General features: G+C 43.2%; 1 protein-coding gene across 6 annotated transcripts in view; it reads left to right on the plus strand.

Moving 5' to 3' along the window:
- Positions 1-20,370, plus strand: part of LOC114242954 (neo-calmodulin) — a 227,835-nt gene that overhangs the window by 149,249 nt on the left and 58,216 nt on the right. For 4 of the 6 annotated variants that reach the window (XM_089729249.1, XM_089729245.1, XM_089729246.1 and 1 more), the window contains one exon: positions 8,215-8,256. The exons of the other annotated variants lie outside the window; for them this stretch is intronic. In XM_089729249.1, the coding sequence (XP_089585375.1) occupies positions 8,215-8,256 (42 nt within the window). The remainder of the gene's footprint in view (positions 1-8,214; positions 8,257-20,370) is intronic. 6 annotated transcript variants of the gene reach the window in all.

Genomic DNA, 20,370 nt, shown 5'->3' on the forward strand with positions numbered 1-20,370 from the left:
GCTTCCACCTTGGTGGGAGCACGCAGCCCCGCGTATTCTGGGGGGGGCAAAGCTTGCCAGGACGAAGGGGGCTGTGTGACGGGCAGCGGAAAACCCGTCGAACAGAGATACGCCAGCGCTGACTTGACGCCTTCTGGGCTCGTCAGTGACAGCGAGGCGGCTGGCTCGAAAGAGACAACCGCCAAAAAGATAAGGCGGAAAAGGAAATCCCAGCGAGTTTCCTCACGCGAGGGGGGAGGAGAGCCAGCGTCATCCTCTGGCGCAGATGCCCCGCCGGAGAAGGTACTGGTAGTCTCCGATGCGGCCTCTGCTACGGAGGACATGCCGCCACCTAAAGAAAGACCCGCCCGGAGGAGGGGCGCGCCGTCACCGGCGCAGTCATCGGCGTCGATGTCTGTCGCCTCACTGGACGGGCGAACGACAGAGGAGGAAGATGGCGGCCTTCAAGACCCTGCCTTGGTTATAGACAGGGCCATGAGGACCGTCAAGTCATATGCGGCCAACGGCACTAAGACCAAAGCCGCTGGCCGTAAGCTGCGAGAGGTGGTCTCGCAGGTCTCGAAGGTTCTGCCTTCGGTTGCTTCCGCCAATGACCAGGTGGTACAGCTGATGGCGGAGAATTCGAGGCTTCGAGCACTACTTCAAGCCCAACAGCAGCCTGGTGATGAGGCTGCTGCTTCGAGGAGGGCAGCGGCGTCGACGCCGTCGCCCGCGCTGCCCCGGGCCACTGGGTTGCGGACTCCTCCGGCTCCTGTACCGGCAGCGACGTCATGTATCACCGGGGCTCCTCGGAGTCACCGTTCTCCGGCGCTGACTGGCGATGGGTGGCCTGTGCTGCCGCCACCGCGCGCGGCTGAGCAGCGTCCACGTCTCCCGTCACCGCGCACTAGAGAGATGACCGTTACCAATCGGCAGCAGGCACTCGTGAGGCCACGGGAGCTAGCTGGAAAGTTCAGCCTGGACGAGGTCATCAGTCGCACTGTCCAGGTTGTACTAGAAAGGCTGGACGGCAGGCTGGCGGCCCTCGAGGCGCAGCTCATTGCTCCGGCTGACGCTCAGCGACCGGCATATGCCGCGGTGTCGGGTACTCCAGCCGCTCGCCCCGCCCCCGTACGGGCTCCAGCTACTAAGTTGGGCCCGGGACGGGATAGAACCAAACGGGGGGGCGGTGCCAACGCGAAACGACCATCGCAAGCACCCCAGCCCCGTCCGCTGTCTCCGCCTCCGTCTAACATGGACGAGGGGTGGAACGTGGTGGCCCGGCGGGGTAACAAGAAGGCCCCATTGACAGCTCCACAAGTGGGTGGAGCGCCGGCGGCCACGGCGGCTCAGGCTGCTCCCCAACAGGGTCGAGCGCCTGTAGCCGCCAAAAATAAAAATAAAAATAAAAACAAAAAAACAAAGAAGCCACCGCGCGCGCCGCGATCGGCGGCAGTGGTCCTAACGCTGCTGCCGGCTGCCAAAGCAAAGGGCATGACATACGGAGATGTTATTGCTCGGGCGCGCGCGGCAGTTGACCTGGATGAGATCGGGGCGGGGGAGGGCCTCCGCTGTAGGCAGACAGCCAATGGGGCCAAGCTGCTAGAATGTCCCGTTGCCGACAGTCCCGGCATCGCGGAGCGTCTGGCGGCAAGGCTCCGTATGGTTCTGCCTGAAGAGGAGGTGCGGGTGCATAGGCCGGTCAAGATGGCTGAATTGAGAGTGACCGGCCTGGACGACTGCACCACCAGGGATGAGGTGGCGGCGGCCGTCGCTGCCCAGGGCAACTGTGCCCCGCAGAATATAACCGTAGGCGAGCTGCGCTCTGGTTATACCGGGGCCGGCTCCGTGTGGGTACGTTGCCCGGTGGAGGCGGCCGTCGCCCTGGCTGCTCCTCCGCCTGGGAGACCGTCGGGGGATCCGGGCAGGTTGCGCGTGGGCTGGATAGCAGCCCACGTGCGCCTGTTAGAACCACGTGCCTGGCGGTGCCTAAGGTGCTTCAGCACTGGGCACTGCCTCGCCAGGTGCGTGAGTGCGGTTGACCGCAGTGGACTGTGTTTCCGCTGTGGTCAGCCTGGACACAAGGCGGCCGTGTGTTTGGCTGCGCCGCATTGTTCATTATGCGCGGCGGCCGGACGCAAGGCTGATCACCGGACCGGGGGCAAGGCATGCCCCCCGGCCGGTTGGCCCCCGCTGAGGCGTTCGAGCCCGATAGCGGGGACAATAGAGTAGGGGAGGGGGCGATGGATGTGGTCCAGTCTTAATGGATCACACCTATCGCTTCCTCCAAGGAAATTTGAACCACTCCGCCGGGGCTCAGGACATGCTGCTCCAGACTATGGCGGAGTGGTCAATTGACGTGGCTGTGGTCGCCGAGCCGTACTTCGTTCCCCCAGCGGACGACTGCTGGTTTGGGGACGTTGATGGCTTGGCGGCCATACATATAAGAAGATCCGCGATGATTCCTCCCCTGGCGATGGTGACCAGGGGCCCCGGGATCGTCGCGGTACAACTAGAAAATACCGTCGTGATCGGGGTGTACTTCTCTCCAAATCGGCCTACCGTCGAGTTCGAGCGGTTTCTGGACGGGCTAGAGGTGATCGCTCGTCACCTCTCTCCCCGTTCGGTGATACTGGCGGGGGACTTCAATGCGAAGTCTGTCGCTTGGGGTTCCCCATCCACGGACGCTCGTGGTAGGCTGTTGGAGGAGTGGGCGGTCGCGGCCGATCTCTGTATCGTTAACAGGGGCTCGGTCGCAACATGCGTGCGATGGATGGGAGAGTCTATCGTGGACTTGACGTTCGCGAGCTCGTCCATCGCACAGCGCATCCTGGGCTGGGGCGTGGTGGTGGGGGCGGAATCGTTGTCGGATCACCGGTATATCCGGTTCGATCTTTCCGCTCCCGCGCCGACGCCGGCCGCAGGCGCTCGCGGGGTTAACCCCCCGCGGAGTGCGTCCCGATCATTCCCTAGGTGGGCATTGAAGCTCCTGAAGAAGGAGCTCCTGGTGGAGGCCTCTATAGTGGCGGCGTGGACGCCCATGCGTCCACACCCTTTCGACGTGGAGGCTGAGGCCGAATGGTTCCGCGGCGCGATGCACCGCATATGCGATGCCTCGATGCCCCGGGTCGGCCCTCGGCGTTGTGGACGGCGGCAGTCGCCCTGGTGGTCGCCCGAAATTGCGAGACTGCGTGCAGTCTCCATTCGGGCGAGCCGCCGGTGCGCTAGACACCGCCGTCGCCGCCACTTGCGGCGCGACGGCCCCGTCGCGTTCGCGGAGGAGGAGACCCGGCTGCACGGCGAATATCGTGCTGCGAAGGACGCCCTGCGGCTGGCCATCAGGCGGGCCAAGGAGCAGAACATGGAGAGACTCTTGGAGGCGCTCGAAGCGGATCCATGGGGGAGCCCGTATAGGCTGGTGCGCGGCAAACTGCGCCCGTGGGCCCCCCCTTTGACTGAGCGACTTCAGCCTCAACAGCTGCGGGACATCGTTTCGGCGTTGTTCCCGCAGGAGCGGGAGGGTTTTGTTCCCCCTGCTATGGGTGAGCCGTCGGACGCCATCGACGGCGAAGCACCTGCTGAGGTGCCCCGTATCACTGGGGCAGAGCTCCGTGTGGCCGTTGTCAGGATGACTGCAAAGGACACGGCCCCCGGCCCGGACGGAGTCCATGGCCGGGTGCTGGCCTTGGCCCTCGATGCCCTGGGGGACCGGCTCCTGGAGCTATTTAATGGTTGCCTGGAGTCGGGACGGTTTCCGTTGCTCTGGCGGACGGGCAGACTTGTGTTGTTGAGAAAGGAGGGGCGCCCGGTGGATACAGCCGCCGGGTATCGTCCTATCGTACTGCTGGACGAGGCGGGAAAATTGCTGGAGCGTATTCTGGCTGCCCGCATCGTTCAGCACCTGGTCGGGGTTGGACCTGACCTGTCGGCGGAGCAGTTCGGCTTCCGGGAGGGCCGTTCGACCGTGGATGCGATACTTCGCGTGCGGGCCCTCTCGGACGAGGCTGTCTCACGGGGTGGGGTGGCGCTGGCGGTGTCTCTTGACATCGCCAACGCATTTAACACCCTGCCCTGGTCTGTGATAGGGGGGGCACTAGAGAGGCATGGAGTGCCCCTCTACCTCCGCCGGCTAGTTGGCTCCTATTTGGAGGCCAGGTCGGTCGAATGTACCGGGTGCGGTGGGACCCTTCACCGTTTTCCGGTCGTGCGTGGTGTTCCACAGGGGTCGGTTCTTGGACCCCTCTTGTGGAACATCGGGTACGACTGGGTGCTGAGGGGTGCCCTCCTCCCGGGCCTCCGTGTTATTTGTTACGCGGACGACACTTTGGTCGTGGCCCGGGGGGATGATTATAGAGAGTCTGCCCGTCTCGCCACAGCGGGAGTGGCCCTCGTCGTCGGGAGGATAAAGAGACTGGGCCTCGACGTGGCGCTCAGTAAATCCGAGGCCTTGTGGTTTCACGGGCCGCGGAGAGCGCCACCTGTCGACGCCCACATCGTGGTTGGGGGCGTCCGGATAGGGGTCGGGGTGCAGTTAAGGTACCTCGGCCTCGTGTTGGACGGCCGGTGGGCTTTTCGTGCTCACTTTGCGGAGCTGGTCCCCCGGTTAATGAGGACGGCCGGTTCTTTGAACCGACTGCTCCCGAATATCGGGGGGCCGGATCAGGTTGTACGCCGCCTCTACGCTGGGGTGGTGCGATCGATGGCCCTGTACGGTGCGCCTGTATGGGCTGAGCCGCGCAATCGGGCTACTATGGCTCGGTTCCTGCGCCGGCCGCAGCGCACCGTTGCTATCAGGGTCATCCGTGGATATCGCACCGTCTCATTCGAGGCGGCGTGTGTGTTGGCGGGGACGCCGCCATGGGAGTTGGAGGCGGAGTCGCTCGCTGCCGACTATCGGTGGCGCAGTGAGCTTCGTGCTCTGGGCGTGGCGCGTCCCTCCAAAAGTGAGCTGCGGGCGCGGAAGGCCCATTCTCGGCGGTCCGTGCTCGAATCGTGGTCGAGGCGGTTGGCCAACCCCACGTGGGGTCTACGGACCGTCGAGGCGGTTTACCCAGTGTTTTATGACTGGGTGAATCGTGGCCGAGGACGCCTCACCTTCCGTCTGGTGCAGGTGCTGACTGGGCACGGATGCTTCGGAAAGTACCTGCACCGGATAGGAGCTGAGCCGACGACGAGGTGCCACCATTGTGGACACGACCTGGACACGGCGGAGCATACGCTCGCTGTCTGCCCCGCATGGGAGGTGCAGCGCCGTGTCCTTGTCGCAAAGATAGGACCAGACTTGTCGCTGCCTGGCGTCGTGGCGTCGATGCTTGGCGGCGACGAGTCTTGGAAGGCTATGCTCGACTTCTGCGAGTGCACCATCTCGCAGAAGGAGGCGGCGGGGCGAGTGAGGCAAAGCTCTCCTCACTACGCAGAAACCCGCCGCCGCCGAGCAGGGGGTCGGGACCGGGGTCCCGTCCGTAACCCGGCCCCCTAAGGGCTTCGGGCTCCACCCGCTTTGTGCGGGGAGCAACCTAGGCGTGGGGCGGCGTGGTAGGTCGCGTTCCCCCGACCGCTCCGGGGGAAGGTGTAGCGCGGCGCTATCAATCGGGCTCTTGGCCCGTCGACCGAGGGAACCGGCGGTCGTGTTGCTGGCGGCCGCCGGTCCGGCGTCTGGGGGACGGCGGGATGGATGTAATGTGCACTGCGTAAACCCTGTCCCGCCGTCTCAATAGCTCCGACTGGGTTCCCACCCGGTCCGGGGTAGGGCGCCGGCTGTGAGCGGCAGGAGTTTTTAGTGAGGTTCGACTCCCACATACCCCACCTGTGCGGGTGGGGATCCGGCGATTTTCTCCTGTGGAAAAAAAAAAAAAAAAAAAAAATAGTTACAACGGCTGCCCCACCCTTCAAACCGAAACGCATTACATATTCACGGCAGAAATAGGCAGGGCGGTGGTACCTACCCGTGCGGACTCACAACAGGTCCTACCACCAGTAATTACGCAAATTATAATTTTGCGGGTTTCACTTTTATTACACGATGTTATTCCTTCACCGTGGAAGTCAATCGTGAACATTTGTTGAGTACGTATTTCATTAGAAAAATTGGTACCCGCCTGCGGGATTCGAACACTAGTGCATCGCTTCAACATGAATGCACCGGACGTCTTATCTTTTAGGCCACGACGACTTCAAAGGTAAAACTGTTTCGCGGTAAAAATAAGCGAGGAACTTTATTTACAATACGGCTCACTAGTAACATTTATGGCATTGCATATGGCATTTCTAGAGGAGTTCTTGTGCCAAAAAAGTCGGTCCAAAAAAAGTATTAAATATTATATAAGTCTCCGGTTATGGAAACGGTTCTAACGTAAATGGTGGTGCAGAAACTATTTTAATATGCGCTCTAAAAGTTTTTATATTTGTGTATACGTACGATAGAAATTTCCATGTTTCCTTGGGTAAAATAAATTAAAAAAAAAGGCATTATGTGAGCTACTTAGTTAATCTGTGGTATCAATCCGCGTATATATTATAATAATAATTACTTATCATCGATTGCACTTGAAATAATTGGTTTGTATAGAAAAATCACATGCATAATATTATTTTAGTTCCTTACTTATGTTTAGTTGTGTATTGCACAAAAACCTTTCAAATTACAAAAGATTCAATTTCTTTTAATACAAATATACCAAAAAAGTTAAATTCCATTCTCGAACTAAAACCAACGCCACAAAAAGGAGTTCCAAATTCAAGATAAATCTTTTTTATCTGTACCGTAAGTGTTTCATGAAAATATTATTTGACTGGATGTCCGTTATGTTGCAAGGATTAAATGTTGTAAATAATTCGATGTTGCTACCTTGGCAAGCTTTTTATGTTCTATGAAGTGCCTTTTACATTTTTTAATATTTAAATTATTGTGAACAAAGAGTCGAATTACTAAATAGAACTGAATAAATTCGGAACAGCGCTTGACATCTGTCAAAACAATGATATCTTCAAACGAACTTTGACAGCTGTCAAGCTATGTTTAATGTCAGATGTCTTTGTAAAGGGTCACTTTAAAGGTTGTTGTTGCAAACTTCTGTCCTGCTTGTATCTGATGACTATGAAAACTCACCGTTTCTAACTTCTATGACTACACTATGAAGAAAATGCTTGCATAATTAATAAATGTTTTGTGTTTTTGGTGCTATATTTGAAATGAAGATTGTTTTGTAAATTTCTAATCTAAACTATAAACCATCTGAACATAGTTCATAAAATTATAAAGAGGTTTTATTTTCTTTCAAATCACAAGTTTATAATCAAATATAGCTCCAATTTTGAATCGAATCGGAGGTATAAGTCTAAATTAAATTTACGAAGATCGGACATGCCTTCGATGCGAGTTCAAATTTTTGTGCTAACCTTTATAAATGTTTCTGTGTATACGACCAATAAGATTAGATGACGCACGATCTATCTCTTCTTTAGCAATTTTGTGTGTGTGCACATTTTTCATACTGATATAGTGCAACGGCTTGAATTGATTTGAAACATAAAAAAACCATGAAGTTTTAGCGCGGACTGTCTATTGCGCGGCTACCAAAGCATTGTGTCCCTGGTCGAATTTAAATCGGATCCGCATAATAAAGTTAAAAAAGGATTCATTCACTGTATATTTCAATGGAAGAAAAAAAAAGCAAATAAATTGCATTTCTGAAAGAAAATTTATAAAAAAAAAAAAAAATATTCTTTCGCCTACTTTAAAGAAATTGATATGTTTTTAACACTCGAATGTACAGTACAAATAGAGAATAGACACGGAAAATTATTAGCAAAAATAACGATGAAGCGTTACAAGGGATCTGTTTAAATATGGCAAAGTTTGGGTTTCCAAATTAAAAAAAAAAGCTTTTTATGAATAACAAATGACAGCAATACATACCCACGTTTCTATTTAATTCGAGTTCTAAAGCCGTTACACATACTCGGTAACTATTTGGAGCATGTCAATCTTTTTGGTCGTCAGTGTGTCGTTGCCTTTTTGTAAAAAAAACGCCCTTTCGGAAACGGCTAACTTTAGGCATTAAATTAAATGCCTATACGAAATCAATCTCATAAATGTAAAGTCGATCGAAGGGTTTCTCTTGCGGGGAAAAGCTAGCTGTTTCCGTAAAAAAGGCTGACTGGACGCAAAAAAGGTTTCGACGGCTAGACAAGCTGTTTGTGCTGGTGTATGGAAACGAATGTTTCTTCTTGCAGGCTCGGAGCGCTAGCACCAGTAGCTTTAGGAGTGTGAGTCAGGTAATGATAGCTTCATCACGCCTGTCCATCACATTCTCCTTGATTTTTTTGTCTATCGGTTTGTGATAGGCGACTATCTGTGTTGTCTTATGTCTGATGCTGTTCTATAGATAAAGCCGCCAGTTTGACCTGGATAATCCGATAAGGAATTTATGCGTAACACAGATTGTTGTCGAATTATCATATCACAATTCACTTCATTGTTACCCGTAGTTTCTTTTAGCAGTAGTGGCTTCATAATCACCTCTAGAATGGCGAGGTAAGTTCAGGGAAAAAGGAGATTAATAACAGAGAGGACCACAGCCCAGAAATAGACAGAAGATTTCGTCGAAGAAGAATGTTGTTTTAGTCGAAGTCAGCCACGGACACGCTTGGTGGAATACAGGATGAGGTTTGAACTTTTTTTTTTGAGTAGTGAGGAAATCGTCGGACGCTAATCCCTGAGAAAAGATGTCAGGCGAGCTGTATTGAAACTGCCTTTTGTTTAGTATCGCATCGTGCGATTCCAGCCGGGATATACCCGTGGGATAAAATTCGAGATGGTATGATACGTTCTTGACAAAACACAATTCTGATAAGACCTAAGCTAGTAAAATCTTATATTTGGCAAACTAAAACCGAACTTTGGAGCCCAGAATAAGCATGAGGCTTGTATCGATGTCTCAATTGCGTCGGTGTATCGACTATGCTAACCTTCAAATCGGAATGCAAAATTGCTTAGCAGCAAAAATAAGGAGTATAATGGCACCAACCAATATCACTACATAGTATAAAACAAAGTCGTTTTCTCTGTCCCTATGTATGCTTAAATCTTTAAAACTACGCAACGGATTTTGATGAGGTTTTTTTTAATAGATAGAGTGATTAAAGAAGAAGGTTTATATGTATAATAACATCCATTAAATAGTGGAGAAATCAATAATAAATTACAGCTTCCGAAGCGAAGCGAGGGCGGGTCGCTAGTGCTCTATAATTATTATTAGTACTTAAGGTAGTAGGAGCTGGAAGGTTAAGGCTTACTATAAGCACGATCATACGCCCATCTGATGGCGTGTGTTCACGTTATCACGGATGCAGGGGCACAGCCAATACGCTACTGAGAATTTTCTTGAAAATCCTGTACGAAGAAGGACATATGGCGTTCAGGAAATACCGTGGTGGCAGTTAGTTACAGAGATGGGTGGTACGTGGCATCGCTAAGAATATACGGTTCTTGGTGTTAAGGATGAGCTCTGCTCCGATTACTGGTGTAATTGCAAATGAAAGATGAATTCTTTTGAGGTAACTTATTTATGATTTTCAGTCATTTTTTTATGAAAACTTCTGGTACATAAAGTGATTATGACCGGTCGGTGACGCTGATATGGTCTCTCAAGACCATCAGCTTAGGTAGGAAAAAAAGAAAGGAGAGAGCCCCTGAGCTGTGGATGCATTAATCCAATTAAGTGTTGAAATTATTTTCACATATTCAGCAGAAAATGCTAAAAGTTTTTTGAAAAGAATCATCCCATAAAAAACTTTAATTTAAATACAAAAACTAACGCTAAATTCACAGCAAAATAATTTTCACAGATTATTTAAAAATGTTATTATAACTTTTTATGTTTGAAATAGCCCGTCGCCAACTCTGAGGGGAAGCGGGCGGTATTGAAATTGTGATATACGGGCTACTTTAAATTGTAAAGTTTTTTTTTTTTTTGTTGCCCTTGTAGGCAGACGAGCATACGGCCCACCTGATGGTGAGTGGTTACCGTCGCCCATGGACTTCAGCAATGCCAGGGGCAGAGCCAAGCCGTTGCCTATTAAACATTAAAAAGGAAATCTAATATAATATGACCTGGTCACTAAGACCTTTAAGTCATGTCTTATTTTAATTTACATTCTTATATTTATGAAAAATGATGATGGAGATAAATGAAATGAAATGAAGATGATTAATTTGAGACATCAATCAACTGGGATTAAATTAAATTAAATGAGATGATATGGGATGAACTATAATCTCAGTAAATTGTCATTCATTTACTGAGATTATTTCAGTGGACTTTTTGGAGAATCCCGAGAAGTTACGTCCACTTTCACAGATATTAAAAAGTTAATAAACCACCGTTATAACACATTTAAACCTGAAGAAACACTAAATAGACAAAATCAAACAAATCACACAACTTCACTCCTCGCGTTCCCGCCAAAAAGTCAGGCTAGTTTCAGCTATGACTGCGATGCGTCCACATCTAAGAATTCACTTAGCTGGCACGATAGAAAAATAATTTCAAACAATCATATCCTTTTAGTGGTATGTGCATATATATTTTGTTTTCTAATACAGTTTCTGTCACGTCACAACAAACCCACAATTTGGGTATATAAATTTCTTTTTGCTTTCGCTTGTTGTCAATAGATGTCGCTGCTCCGAAACTAGATCGCGGTATAGAGGTGTGCAAAATTTTATTTAAGTTAATTCCATAGTTCAGTTAGTGTCGAGTCAACTCCAGGTCATCGTGAATCACAGTACAAACTACTGTGTGCACTTTTTGTAAGGAATCGTGCATTGTGTGTACGAGTCCTCTGATTATGTATTTGTAAGGTCACTCGCGAATCTCTATTCTCTATATTCTCTAAAGTAATATGAAAATGAATTGCTGTTCGTTAGTCTCGCTAAGACTCGAGAACAGTTGGACCGATTTGGTTAATTTTGGTCTTGAAATTCTTGAATTATTTGTGGAAGTCCAGAGAAGGTTTAAAAGGTAGATAAATATGAAAATGCTCGGAATTAAATAAATAATAGAAATAACAATTTTGTTTTTCCTTTGATGTGTCCCCCGTCGGACCGATTCGTTTTGTTTGTTTTATGTTTATTTTATACAAAAGTTTAAGTTTTCTATTTATCGATTGAGTCACTACGAAGTCTGCCGGGTCAGCTAGTATTAAATATAATTAATATTTATACATTTATTTATATTTGAATTTTCGAATTAAGCTTCATCTTCTTATAATGTTACGTTTTCCTTTCGAACTTACGCCTTAGCGAGCGTTTCAGAGGACGCAATTATATTTTTCTTAAATAGTGGAGGAGGAGTTTACTGGTGGTAGGACTTCTTGTGAGTCCGCACGGGTAGGTACCACTGCTTATTTCTACCGTGAAGCAGTAATGCGTTTCGGTTTGAAGGGTATGGTGGGCAGCCATTGTAACTATACTGAGACCTTAGAACTTATATCTCAAGGTGGGTGGCGTATTTACGTTGTAGACGTCTATAGGCTCCAGGAACCACTTAACACCAGGTGGGCTGTGAGCTCGTCCACCCATAAAGTTGATAAGTTGACATACATAAGCATAAGTTCAAGCTTTTAGGGTCGCCACCAATGGCCCCCAGCCGCCATCTTGGAAAAAGGGTTTTCGCGCTGTTTCTCATAAACCAACAACCCTGCAGAAAATTTTATAGGACATTATTTGTAGCAAATAATTTTTTCTACAAGTTCATTCCTATGACCTTTAATGTAAAATGGAAATTAAAAAGTTATAAATAAAAATAACCGACAATTTATGAATAAGTTTTCTTTTGGGGGCTATAACTATATTTCTGGTCATTTTACAATATAATGACATCACAGCAATTTCATAGAGGGTTTTTTAATTCCAGCTACAAATTTGTTAAATTTCGTTAATTTATATTTGACCAGGTCTTTAAATATTCGCAAGAATGCGATAAAAATAAACCGTTAAGCTTAGTTTTCATTGTCATATATATTTTTATTCGTTTATTATCGACCCTTTTCCTCACTATAAAACAAAAAAATCATTGCTTTTTACAATACTTTCTAATCAGAGTGTACATTTACGAGAATCCTAAGCAGGGTGGGGCAGCCGTCGTAACTATACTATGAGACCTTAGAACTGATATCTCAAGGTGGGTGGCGCATTTACGTCGTAGATGTCTATGGGCTCCAGTAACCACTTAACACCAGGTGGGCTGTGAGCTCGTCCACCCATTTAAGCAATAAAAAAAAAGATAGAAAATTCCTAAGTTACCGCTTGGGGCTAAATGAACATCTGCCTGTTATTACTGTCATTACTATAATTTGTCCTAGAAGGTTCAGCTGTTTCTTCCTCCTCTAGAATCTGTTTCTTAATAGACGTACTCAAAACTGACCTATCAGAGCCCAGAGGTGACTTTTAGTGCGACCAGCCTGAATTAGATGCAGATACAGTCATCGTCCGTTCTGAACTTGCCACATCCCAATCTTATGATTCTGTATCTATCGTAGCAGAGGACATTGACATTGTTCTCGTGCCCACATCGTTAAGAAGGAAGTAGTCCTGTGTATTTTTTTAATAACTTCAAAAGCCCGTACATCAGCGGTCAATTATACTGTCCTTCAAGTTTTATAGGTAGTGAAATAATTTCAAACAATCATATATTTTTAATGGCATGTGTGTATTTACATAATATATTTTTTTTCTAATACAATTTCTGCCCCGTCACAACAATCCCACAATTCGAGTAGGTACCTATAGTATATTTTCCTTCCCATGCTTCGAACCGCTAGACTATTTTCACGCTTTTCTTTGTGGTCAATAGATGTCGCTGTGTCGAAACTCTAAATCGCGGTATAGAAATATGTTAAATTTTATTTAAGTTAATTCCGTGCCTGTGACTCTGCCTTGAGACATGAGGTTTGAAAGTCGCACAGTGTCTTCACTGTGCTTGTTTTTGTAGAGGAATTGTACATTTGCATGTACGAAACCTTCATTATCTAATTATTTAAGTAGTGAAAAGTGAATTAATTTAGATTATATAATATAAACTTCAATAGGCGGCACGGTACAGACTCACGCCGAGAACACCCGAGACATACTAATTACTATATGAACGTGATGTTTCTCGCCCTTTTTTTCCTACCTATGCTGATAGCCTTGAAAGGCTATTTCAGCTTCGCCCTAACATAACAATATGAGCTCACAGGGCAGGGCTCAAAGTAGGGATGGCGATTCGAGATCAATCAATCAAAGAATCGATTTCTCGAGCCAAAAAATTCTATACAAATTTGAGTTAACTTTTACGCTATCGAGAACGTTAAAAAATCGCACTAAGCGCACTGTTATGAGGAAGAAAATGGATAGGAATGGAAGGAAATAGTTGAAGCATACATAATATTATGTATATAAATATAGCGTTTCGCTCCTCGATATAGAACTTCAACGTATAACCATTATTGAATGCCGAATACCAATTATCATTTAAAATACGTACAAAAGAACGACACGATCAAAACAGAACAGCGGTAAGATTAAAATCGAATTACTTTTACAATATTTTAATCTTTCCAAACCTTTTTTTAAAATGTAAGTTCAATAACAGGCAGATGTTCATTTGGCCCCAAGAGGTACATAGGAATTATCTATCTGCTTAGGATTCTCGTAAATGTACATACACTCTGATTAGGAAGTATTATAAAAATCATTTTTTTTTGTTTTATGGTGACGAAAAGGGTCGATAATAAATGAATAAAAATATATATAATAGAAAACTAAGCCTAACGGTTCATTTTTATCGCATTCTTGCGAATATTTAAAGACCTGGTCAAATTTGAAGCGCTGTAAAACTCAGATAAATTAATGAAATTTAACAAATTTGTAGCTGGAATTATTCGTTAAAAAACCCTCTATAAAATGAATTGCCTTGATGTCATTATATTGTAAAATGACCAGAAATATAGATATAGCCTCCAAAAGAAAACTTTTTCATAAATTATTGTCAGTTATTTTATTTATAACTTTTTAATTTCCATTTTATATTAAAGGTCATAGGAATAAACTTGTAGAAAAATGTATTTGTTGTAAATAATGTCCTACAATTTTTTTTAAGTTTAATGTTTTTAAGCCGTCCCTTGCAACGATAAGCCAATAGCAATTCATTGAACGATCGTCGACAAGTTGTTTTCTTGTGCACTTCGAAAAAATGAAACCGAATTTTCATATAGAAACTTAAGCTGTATTTTTGTATGAAAACTGTCTGTATCATCTATTTGTTAACCGTTCTTCAGTATTAACCTCCCTTTTGAAATCGTTTTTTGTTTAACATAAACTTAGGTATGGCTTAGGGTTTCTATGAGACATTGCTATTTTAATATAAAAGGCGCAATTTTAAGTTAAAAAGTCTGAACTAAGTTTTTATTTGCGGAAGCTAATTTTGAGATACATAGCATGTAGGTAATATTTACAATCTGTATAAAAGGATGACAAACTATTATTTTAAAAATAATTATGTACGTGTTTAGGTCGATGATGTCATCTATTGTGTACGCTGTTTCGTCCATAATTTGTTCATATAATTCAACAATTTCATTTATTTCCCATTATCAGAATTATATTTCAGACAATTACTAAACATACGGGCATTTTTATCTTCTTTTTATTGTATTTTTTACGTACGCCTGGCAATAAATTGAAGTGATGTTGCGATTCCGAATTTGTGTTTATTAGTTTTATGCGTCGTCAATAGATGTCGCTGTATCTAGACTCTGAATCGCGCTCTAGAGATATGTTCTTTTTTATTTAAGAAGAATTTTTCATTGAGACTCGCCTGAGACATGAGGTTGAAAGTCGCACAGTATTTATACTGTGCTTGTTTTTGTAAGGGAACTGTACTTTCACGTACAACCTTTCTTAAGATAATTAACAATACATAGTAGACTTGCGCAAAACATCACTTCCCAATGTAATGTGATATGACATCACTTTTACAGACAGGTGATATTACTCGAAAACATTACACATCACTCTTAACATTACTCGGTGCGTTCAATAGATACTGTGACGACGAATGCATTGTATCTATACACCCGAATCATTACCTAAGTGATGTGTATCAACACATCACTTAGGTAATGATTCGGGTGTGTCATTACAGTAGTGTATTACAATACAAAGTAGACTTGCGCAAAACATCACTTCCCAATGTAATGTGATATGACATCACTTTTACAGACAGGTGATATTACTCGAAAACATTACACATCACTCTTAACATTACTCGGTGCGTTCAATAGATACTGTGACGACGAATACATTGTATCTATACACCCGAATCATTACCTAAGTGATGTGTATCAACACATCACTTAAGTAATGATTCGGGTGTGTCATTACAGTAGTGTATTACAATACAAAGTATGAACTTTGTATTGTAATACACTGTTATATTACTTGACAGAGATTGACTTACTTAATAATATAATAATTTTATTTTTTACTTAATATAATTTATTGTGGGATGAACGGATTTCATATGGCGACTTAGACTGCAAATTGAGCTCGACAATAATGTTAATATACGAGAGCAGTAGATGCATTGTTTCGGCGCGATATCCTCAAAGTGCATCCAAGGAGGACTGTACTTTCATTTAGACGCCGTTATTTCTTTCACTTATTAAACACGCATTAAAACAAATAATAAAACTATCTTCAAACAAGTGCTTAAGTAATTCAAATCAAACACAAAAATTAATATGAAATATTACTAAACAATTACGAGCGACTAGCGATTTTACAAAAGTTGCGAATAAAAAATTAAGTAAGTACTTGCGGGAAACTACCGGCTGGCCGCATGAAAAATATAAACACAAATACCTATATTAAAATTCAGACGTACCATAGGTATAAAAATGTACCTAGCGGCCGGGACATACGGTTCCAAATCACTAGGAATAATTCCGTGTCGCTTGCTCATTTATTTTGCGTCGATCGGTCTGTCTCGCTCGCTCGGTTCCGTTCGTGTATTAAGCAACATTACACGACAAAGAAAGAAACATGTTGGGTGATGGTGTGATGTTTGTTTCCTTCGCGTAATGTGTGATGTTGCATTACATCGTAGAGTAATATTACCCGAGTAATATCACTCGCATTACTTACACATGTCTAATACAAAGTATGAACTTTGCATTGTAATACACTGTTATATTACTTGACAGAGATTTGACTTACTTAATAATATAATAATTTTATTTTTTACTTAATATAATTTATTGTGGGATGAACGGATTTCATATGGCGACTTAGACTGCAAATTGAGCTCGACAATAATGTTAATATACGAGAGCAGTAGATGCATTGTTTCGGCGCGATATCCTCAAAGTGCATCCAAGGAGGACTGTACTTTCATTTAGACGCCGTTCTTTCTTTCACTTATTAAACACGCATTAAAACAAATAATTAAACTATCTTCAAACAAGTGCTTAAGTAATTCAAATCAAACCCAAAAATTAATATGAAATATTACTAAACAATTACGAGCGACTAGCGATTTTACAAAAGTTGCGAATTAAAAATTAAGTAACTACTTGCGGGGAACTACTGGCTGGCCGCATGAAAAATATAAACACAAATACCTATATTAAAATTCAGACGTACCATAGGTATAAAAATGTACCTAGCGGCCAGGGCATACGGTTCAAAATCACTAGGAATAATTCCGTGTCGCTTGCTCATTTATTTTGGTCGATCGGTCTGTCTCGCTCGCTCGGTTCCGTTCGTGTAATATGCAACATTACACGACAAAGAAAGAAACATGTTGGGTGATAGTGTGATGTTTGTTTCCTTCGCGTAATGTGTGATGTTGCATTACATCGTAGAGTAATATTACCGGAGTAATATCACTCGCATTACTTACACATGTCTAATAACTAATAACACCGTGCACCCCACGCTTTTTATTACATTATAATTATTATTTTTACACTGTTCTCAATTTAAATTTATCAAAATTTATTTTATATTTTTTAGTTAAATTTTATATCAAGCGTGTTTTTTAGTTTTTTTAAACTATTATTTATTTGTCATTTTTTAGTTGAATTTCAATTTTTTCAAATTTTTTTAATATATTGAATTGTTATCGGTCCTCGATAAATCTACAAAGCTTGAATGAAACATGGTCGTTTAAAGTGGGTCAAAATCGCCTCTAAAGGAGTCAGTTACAAACATACATACAAGTGAAACTAATATAAAGCGTGTAAAAAAATATTTACGAAGTCGTTTCGAAATATAATAATATTATGATATTCTAATTTATCATTATCCTGAAATAAGTTATCAGAGATAAACCAATTAGTTTTAAGAATTAATTGGTTTTAATAATATAAAAGAGCAATTTAAATTAGATAATAGGTAAATACTCGTAAATTTTTATACAATAATGGATTTATTTATAGTTTAGGTTCACAAAACTGAAATAAAAAAATCAGGCTTTTCAGATTTAATTAAACAAAGGCGAACGGGGAATCCGAATACCTACTTATAACTTATGTAGTATTATATGTGTAGATGTCTATGGGCTCCGGTAACCGCCTAACATCAGGTGGGCCGTAAGCTCGTTCACCCATCTAAGCAATAATAAATATAAAAAAAAAACTAAGATGAAAGTCACCTGGATTTACCTGAAAGAATCCCGGTCGCGCGACCTTGTGACCGCAAAACTTACATCCGTGGGCCAACAAACTGGGTTTTTAGGTCAAAGGACGTTCGCATGGAAAGATCGCCCCCCACGCGCCCCGGGATATCGGATAAACTAAACGTATCTGATCATTTCGGTAGCATCTGAACAACTATCTGGATCTATCTCGGGCGTATGGATCAAGATTGGTTATACGTGAAGCAAAAACTTTGTATCTCTTTTTACGAAAATTGCGCGGACGGAGGAGTATGAAATTTCCCACACTTATAGAGAACTAGCGGCCCGCTCCGGCTGCGCTCGGGTCTTTAACAAAAATGTCAACGATATTTGACATTGTTTTATTTTTTTAAATAAAAGAACACTTATTGCGGCATAACTATAATAGTTAGACATATGCTATCGCGACACTTTTTGCAAATAATAATGTGTTCTACAAAGTCGTAGTACATTATGTTATTCTATTATGAATAGTTTTCGCAGGGCACGCGATGTAAAGAATATTTTAGGTAATTTTTTTACACTTTGGGTTACATTATTAGAGTTTTAGTATAGATCCCTAATATTTTTCAAAAAAGATTATAGCCTATGTCACTCGGAAATAGTGTATGTAGCTTCCAAACAGTGAAAGAATTTTTCAAATCGGTTTTGTAGTTTCGGAGCCTATTCAATACAAACAAACAAACAAATCTTTCCTCTTTATAATATTAAATATAGATATAGAGAAGGAGTGCAGAATGTTACTATTTTTTTTAAATTATGCCTAAAAAATACATTAAATCAATTTAAAAAAAACATTACACACACTACCACGTATTTAACACATACACGCATGCATGATATTTATTTATTGTCAAACTTTTGTTCTTGACGTCTGTGGTCAAATAGAGAATAGATTAAATATTGTTTGTCTTTATTATAATTTGTCTAAAGTGTAGTGCTGACGAAATTTGTGATTATAGAAGTATAAAATACAATCATAATAGTGTACAAACTTACAATTCCTATTAATTATAGTCGAATTTCGACTACTGCGGGACCACTAGTATAGTTGGAATTACGCGAATTAATTTGCCGTGATGGGTTTTAATGTTTTGCGAATGGATACTCTGACTTCATATTGGTGGTGGTATTTATTTTTGTGATAAACATTACTCATACATCAGATAAGCCAAGAAGAGCTCGAGTCACCCAAATATATAGACTCGCTAAAACATGAACCGATTTCAAAAAAGTACGTAGTGTAAATAATATGTATATTTTATTGCCCTTGTAGGCAGACGAGCATACGGCCCACTTGATGGTGAGTGATTGCCGTCGCCCATGGACTTCAGCAATGCCAGGGGCAGAGCCAAGCCGTTGCCTACCGTATTACCGTATATTAAGAATCAAGAATGAATTTTTCGTCACGCTTCGGCGTTTTGGATCGTTTAGGTCACGACGACTTCTATTTTTTTTTTTGCGTTTTCTTTCATAAAACACTAGGATAAGAATCATTGAATTCGAGTATTTAAAATAATTTAAATCGTTAATCAATATTTTCAATGCGAAGTGCATGCTGTCCCTTTCGCACTGCACTGTTTTCAGGGAGATATGAAGACGATAGCAATAGATTTTTTAAATTTCTGAGCCTTAGGTTTTTTCTTAGGTCGCCCAGTGTGCTTAGTGCGAGTTTTTTAGCGTTCTCGATAGCGTAAAAGTTAACTGAGATTTGTATGCAGTTGGAACAGCGCCCCTAGCGGCAAACGTAGGCAAACGTTCCATCTCCATACAAATTTGAGTTAACTTTTAAGCTATCGAGAGCGTTAAAAAACTCGCACTAAGCACACAGAACCAAAGATTAAAGCAGTGCAAACTAATATCGTTTTGTCACTGGACCCCTGAGCGCCGTCAGAAGGCGGTGCCTTAGGCACTTGCCCTATTTCCTACCTTCTCTACTTACACTTAGGGCTGTCACTAACATCCAAATTTTCTCAACGATATTTCTTAAAATTTCCTTAAGTGGATTTGAGTCGACTATTATCAAAGCCGGCAATCTGACTTTTGGACAATTATTGGTAAATCAGTAAAACGAATTATTGACTTTGTATTCCATTGGCAGTCACAAAACTCTTCGGAACGACATCTTAGATAAATAACAGGTTAACTATTAACATTTATTTAATGCAGGTTTTGAACCGTATTCTTTGAAGGAGACGATTATATTCAAATCAATCTGTATTGACATATAAATAACATTTTTTTGTCCAAATGCACAGATTGCCACCTTTGATAATAGACGACTCATTTATTCACTTTTCGACCCTCAAATATCAATGAAATGTAATATTAATTGATTGATTTTCTATGAATTTAACTAAGGTTAAGTAAGGTTAATAATAATAACTCAGTACTAATCACGTACGCAAATTAGGATTTCTTGTGTTATGGATACCATACTGACATACATACGCGTAGTTACATACATTTAAATGTATACATAATTATATAGATTATAAACGAAAAGTAAACAAAAATAGTTTATCACACGAATTTGTACCCGATGCAGGAATCGAACCCACGACCCTTGACGCAACAGTCAGGGTCTCTAACTACTGCACCATCGACTCAGTAGTAGAATCAGAATAGTACTTGTAAAAGCTTTTATATGTATTAAAATTTAGTCACA

Source organism: Bombyx mandarina, chromosome 08, assembly GCF_030267445.1.
Source record: "Bombyx mandarina strain Sakado chromosome 08, ASM3026744v2".
NCBI lineage: Eukaryota > Metazoa > Arthropoda > Insecta > Lepidoptera > Bombycidae > Bombyx > Bombyx mandarina.